The sequence below is a fragment of the Cornus florida genome, unplaced genomic scaffold (genome assembly GCF_030987335.1).
Source record: "Cornus florida cultivar Cherokee Brave unplaced genomic scaffold, ASM3098733v1 CherokeeBrave_3.0.0_Hap2_Chr06, whole genome shotgun sequence".
NCBI lineage: Eukaryota > Viridiplantae > Streptophyta > Magnoliopsida > Cornales > Cornaceae > Cornus > Cornus florida.
Window position 1 is genome coordinate 23144202 of NW_026775576.1, and position 6216 is coordinate 23150417.

General features: G+C 39.2%; 1 protein-coding gene across 1 annotated transcript; it reads left to right on the top strand.

The window, feature by feature from the left end:
• The first annotated feature begins 4575 nt into the window (after nucleotides 1-4575).
• LOC132313875 (uncharacterized mitochondrial protein AtMg00810-like) lies at nucleotides 4576-5745 on the top strand. The gene is made up of 2 exons (XM_059812811.1): nucleotides 4576-5431; nucleotides 5648-5745. Exons 1-2 carry the CDS (start codon nucleotides 4576-4578, stop codon nucleotides 5743-5745), a joined length of 954 nt encoding a protein of 317 aa, XP_059668794.1.
• The last annotated feature ends 471 nt before the right edge of the window (nucleotides 5746-6216 follow it).

Sequence of the window (6216 nt, forward strand, 5' to 3'; positions counted from 1 at the left end):
AATAGAAATATAAGGGTTTAGATTACACAAGACTCAGGGCTTTCATCCAAGCCCTAAGTGTAGATCTAGCCAATCATGGAGGAGGTAGATGTGGTCATGAAACGCTCAAGGGTAAGCTCCAAACATGGCTCCATCTTCTTCCTCTTCTTCTTTGAAGCTCTAGAGAGAGAGGGTGAATGGATCTAGAGATGTGTTCTTGAGATGTGCCTCCACTTCCCTCTTCTCTTCTAACCCTAATCTCTAACTTTCTAGAGAGAGAAAAGTAATGAAAATATAGAAATTACAATGACATATATGAATCTCCCTACAAAAATGGTTGAATCCCTCTTATATACAAGGCTTTGAGAGCCCAAATATGTGAGAACTCGGCCCTAGAATCTTCCCTTACAAGCTCTGCCCGAGTTGGTTCGAAATGAGATTCAGATCTACTTTTTAATAACTTTTGCGAACAATTCGATCGATCAGAGAAAAGTTCGATCGATCAGGATAAGTTCGATCGATCAGAAAAAAAGTTCGATCTATCCAACTTGGCAGTTTTTCAGCATCAGCCTCCTTTTGCTCCAAATTCTCACTAACACTTAGTTTGACTCCAAAAAGGCCTTAAGAAACCATTTTTAGCCCGTTTTAACATTATTGATCTAAAAAGGGGAATAATACGAAATTAGTCTAAAACGAAAAAATAAGATAGATAAAGGTTCTAGAATATTCAAGCTTAAGGGGTTTAAATGCGCACTTTTCAGCACTCATCAGAAAGGTTGAAACCTTCAAAGCAAGGCTTGTTGCGAAAGGGTTTACTCAAAAAAAGGGTATCGATTATGAGGAGACTTTTTTGCCAGTAGTTGTTGGAAATCATATCTATAAGTTGACTTAATGATTGTGGCAGATTTATTGGGTCTTCATTATAGGCTAATGTTTAGGAATTTTATTTTTATTCTGATTTTATTTTATTTTCTTTATTCTAATTTTATTTTATTCTCTTTTCTATAATTGTAATTTTTCTCTTGTATATAATAATAGTCAGGCTCTCAAATTGAGTACGCCAATTTTAACAAGTTACTTTTTGGTATCAGAGCCTCAAACTTACGCCTCCCCCCCCCCCCCCCCTCTCTCTCTCTCTGTTACCGCCTCTTTTGATCTCTCTCTCTATCTCGTCACAACCCCTTCCCTATTTCTTTTTCCCTTTTCTTCATGGACCCTCTCTCTTCTTCAGGCCGCTGTTGCGACAGTCCTAGGGGGAGCCAATCTCCTCTAGGTTCGACCCCTATAGGGGTATTCCCTTAGTCTTTTTCATGCACTAAGGGTCAGAAGACGTGTTTGTAATTTTTTGGGGCTGCCGGGATACTCGGCAGCATTTTTGGATCAGACCGCCATGTCTTCGGCTTCTTGGTTTGATCAAAATCAGGTTTATTCCTCCTTTATTTGAAATTATTGGTGATCTATTGAATTATTCTATTTAATATTATGGCCGAATCAAGTAATAATAAAGAAACTCTCTTCTCGGCGCAACACACACCGGCTCAACGAGTTACTAGTGTGCTGTTGAATGGCAGTAATTTTGCATCCTGGGATCGTTCCCTCCGCCTCTATATTGGTAGAAAAGGCAAATCAGGGTGGATTTTGGGTATTGAAAAGATGCCAGATATTAAAGATCCTAAATATGCTCAATGGGATATGGACAATTGCACCATTTTAGAATGGATGTTTAATTCTATGGAGGAACGCATTTATAATATATTCATGTTTTATGACTCTGTTAATGACTTGTGGACTGCTTTGAATCAAATGTATGCTCATTCTAGGAATAATGCTTGTATTTTTTAATTATACCAAGATATTGCTAAGGCCTCGCAGGAAGGCCTGAATTTGTCTGTAGCTGATTACTTTGGGTATTTGAGATCTCGTTGGGAGGAACTAGCTCAAAATGAGCCTCTCAGTGAATTTCCTTCCGAGGCAGCCTCTCTTCTTGTCAAACGTCTTGATCATCAGCATACCTATCAGTTTTTTATGGGATTACGCCCAAAATTTGAACCACTAAAGTCTCAGATCTTGAATGCATCACCAATGCCATCCCTGTTGGAAGCCTTTGCTACTGTTGATGGTGAAGCACGCAGGCACCGTTTAATTCAGTCCTCACTTATTCCTCTACCAGTGTCTAAGCCTGCTAGGGATAGTATGGCTTTTGCAGCCAACGTGCTTCTGAAGGTCAGATTATTTGTCACCATTGTGGAGGGGTTGGACATGTTAAAGCTTGTTGCTTCAAACTTCATCCTGAACTGAAGCAGAAATTTTTTAGGAACCGTTTATCTGGAACTGGTTCTTCTCGTACTGCGGCTGTTGCAAAAACTCCTGTTACTACTGGTGGATCTATTGTATTTTTTGGACTGAGCCAGCTTCAATCTCAAATTGGGCAAATCCAAAACCAGCTTGTCTCCCTTGCTTCTAGAGTTGGTGCTCCTTCAGCTGCTCCCACTGCCACTATTGCTATAGGTACTCTTACTGTATTTCATGTTAAGGCCAAGCAACCCACTTGGGTTCTAGATTCTGGGGCCAATGATCACATGACTGGAATGTCATACCTGTTACCCAATCTGTGTATCTTGCGGATGGCTCTACATCTTACATTCACAGTAAGGGTGATGTTTGTTTGTCTCCTAATATTACTCTTTCATCTATCCTTTATGCACCTAAATTTGCCTTTAACCCTTTATCTGTTAGCCGGCTTGTAAAAAACTTCCAATATGCAGTTATATTCTTACCAGATCAATGTTTGTTGCAAGACCTTTGTTCGAAGAGGATTTTTGGCAAGGGTTATGAGTGTGATGGGCTTTTACTACTTTGGGGAACCACCAGGAACGAGTCTTCAAGCTTCTGTCCTACCTACTTCTAGTGTTTATGATGTTTCTTTTCACACTTTTAGTCTGTGGCATGCACGTTTGGGGCATGTAAACTTTCAGTATCTATGTTTATTGTTTCTTTTGTTAAATAAAGCATGTAAGGACCATTAGTTTCAATGTGAAGTTTGTGAGCTTTCTAAACATACTAGAACTAGCTATATTTCTCATATGAGTCGTGCTCTTAGTATATTTGATCTCATTCATTATGATGTCTGGGCCTTCCCCAGTTACTGCTTTCTCTGGACATCGATATTATGTGACATTTATTGATGATTATTCTCGTTGTACTTAGGTTTATTTATTGAAAAAGAAATCTGATGTGTTTCTTTTATTTACCTAGTTTCTTCAAAACCTAGTATAACACTGTTGTCCGTCATATTCGTTCTGATAATGGACGTGAATATGTTTCAAATGAGTTCCGGACTGAACTTAATAAAAAGGGGATTTTACATAAACTCACTTGCCCCTACACTCCTGAGCAAAATGGCGTGGCTGAACGCAAAAACCATCATCTTATGTCTATGGTCCAATGTCTTTTGAGTGGTATGCATGTGCCTAAATTCTATTGGCATATGACTGTTCTTACAGCTGTTTTCTGATTAATCGTACTCCCAGTCGAGTTTTGGGTGCCCCACTTTAGATTCTCCAGCCTGATTATACATTGTTTCATCTTCGCCTCGTGTTTTCAGCTGTACTTGTTTTGTTCATAACCGTAGTCCTTCTCGTCATAAACTTGATGATAAATCAATTAGGTGTATTTTCTTAGGGTATTCTGCTATGTCAAAGGGTTATCGTTGTTATGATCCTACGACCAAATATATGTATCATTCTCTTGATGTGACATTTCATGAAACTGTTCCTTTTTATAGTACTAATTCTATGGTACATGATTCTCTCTCTTGTGGCCTGGAGAATGAGATTTCTCCTATATGAGGCTAGAATTCCGGCTACTTAGTGAAAAGGGTTTGTTATCCCATCTTGTTCTTCTCTTTGAAAATCACACTGTCCCAGATCTCCTTCTACATCCATGCAGGGTTCCCCTCCACCTTTGCAGGTTTACTCTCGTCGCCATTGCACTCAACCTCCCCTGCCAGAATCATCTTCAAAACCAGGTCCAGGTAACTCTCCTTCTCCTATGGCTCCTACCATTCCTAAGCATACCTCCCGTTATCCTACCCGTGATCGTCACCCTCCTAATTGGTATGGCTTCTCTAGTAGCATTAACCACTCTGTTTCCCAGTATATCTCCTATGATGGTCTTTAAGGTGCATATAAATCCTTCCTGAGCAAGATTGGGACCATTTCTATTCCTCGATCAGTGTCACAGGCCCTTCAGGATCCCAATTGGGTGTCTGCCATGACAACAGAAATAGATGTTTTACAACATAATAATATATGGGAACTTATTGCTTTACCTACTGGGAAGAAAACGGTTGGCTGCAAATGGGTCTTTAATGTGAAGTACTTAGCCGATGGTTCTATTGATCGGTATAAGGCTCGGTTGGTGGCAAAAGGCTTTACTCAGATTCTGGGCAAAGACTCTGGTGCTACCTTTGCTCCTGTGGCAAAGTTAACGTCTGTGTGACTACTTATCTCCTTGTCTGCGGCCCATTCTTAGCCTCTACATCAGTTAGATGTCAAGAATGCATTTCTTAATGGAGACTTACTTGAGACTATATATATGGATCCACCCCCTGGATATCGAGCTGGGGGGGAGTATGCTGGGAAAGTCTTTCGGCTGCGGAAGTCTCTTTATGGTCTAAAGCAATCTCCTAGAGCTTGGTTTAGTTATTTCAGCGATGTTGTTCTATCCATGGGCTTTGTGCGCTGCCACTCAAACCATACTTGCTTTATTCGACGTCGTTATGATGGTCACTGCATTATGTTATTGGTATATGTGGATGATATCATTATCACAGGTGATGATGCTTTAGGGATTGCTCAAGTGAAACTTCATCTTCAAAAGTTCTTTGATGTGAAGGACTTAGGTCCTCTTCGATATTTTTTTAAAATTGAGGTTGTTAGATCCCGTTGTGGAATATCTTTATCTCAAAGGAAATATGTTTTGGATCTTCTTCAAGATACTGGCATGCTTAGGTGTCAACCCTCTTCCACTCCTATGGACTTCAATCTCAAACTCTCTGTTGAGTCAGGGGAATTACTTCCAGATCCATCCGTGTATCAGCGTTTAGTAGGTCGTCTAATCTACTTGACTAACATAAGGCCCGATTTGACATTTGTTGTTAGTGTGGTTAGTCAATTCATGCATGCCCCTCGCTCAACTCATATGGATGCATTCTACCATATTTTAAGGTATCTTAAGTCATGCCCTGGTCTTGGTCTACTATATGCCTCAGGAAATCAGTCTAGACTCACATGCTTTACTGATGCAGACTATGCTGGATGTAAGACAGATAGACGTTCTACCTCTGGCTTCTGTATTTTTTATGGTAATCATCTTATATCATGGAAGAGTAAGAAGCAAGTTGTTGTCTCCAGATCCTCTGCTGAAGCTGAATACCAAGCTATGGCTCAAGGTACTTGTGAGCTCCTTTGGCTTTAATTAATTTTGGGAGAGTTAGGTCTTATAGAGAAAAGTTCTTCAAGGCTGTTTTGTGACAATAAATCAACCATTATGCTTACTTCCAATTATGTTTTACATAAAAGGTCAAAATATATTGAAGTAGACATTCACTTTATTCAAGAGAAGGTTCGATTAGGTATCATTGATCCTATTTTTGTTCCCTCTTCAGAACAGACTACAGATGTGTTCAAAAAGTCTATTGGGCCTTCTTTTCTCCAGTCTTCCATAGTCAAGCTGGGCTTGGTCAACATGTTTGCTCCAGCTTGAGGGGGAGTGTTGGAAATCATATCTATAAGTTGACTCAATAATTGTGGCAGATTTATTGGGTTTTCATTATAGGCTAATGGTTAGGGATTTTATTTTTATTTTGATTTGATTTTATTCTCTTTATTTTGATTTGATTTTATTCTCTTTTCCATATTTGTAATTTTCCTCTTGTATATAATGATAGTCAGGCTACTTTTGTAGTCATACTTAAGTCTATTCGTATTCTCTTATCCATTGCAGCTCATCTCAATTACGATATTTGGCAAATGGATGTTAAAACGGCCTTTTTTGAATGGTCATCTTGAGGAAGACATTTATATGATGCAACCAAATGGGTTCATAGCAAAGGGCCAAAAGTATATGGTATGCAAGTTATATAAGTCTATTTATGAACTTAAGCAAGCATCTCGTAGTTGGAACATTCGGTTTGATCTAGTAGTCAAATCTTTTAGATTTGATCAAAATCTAGAA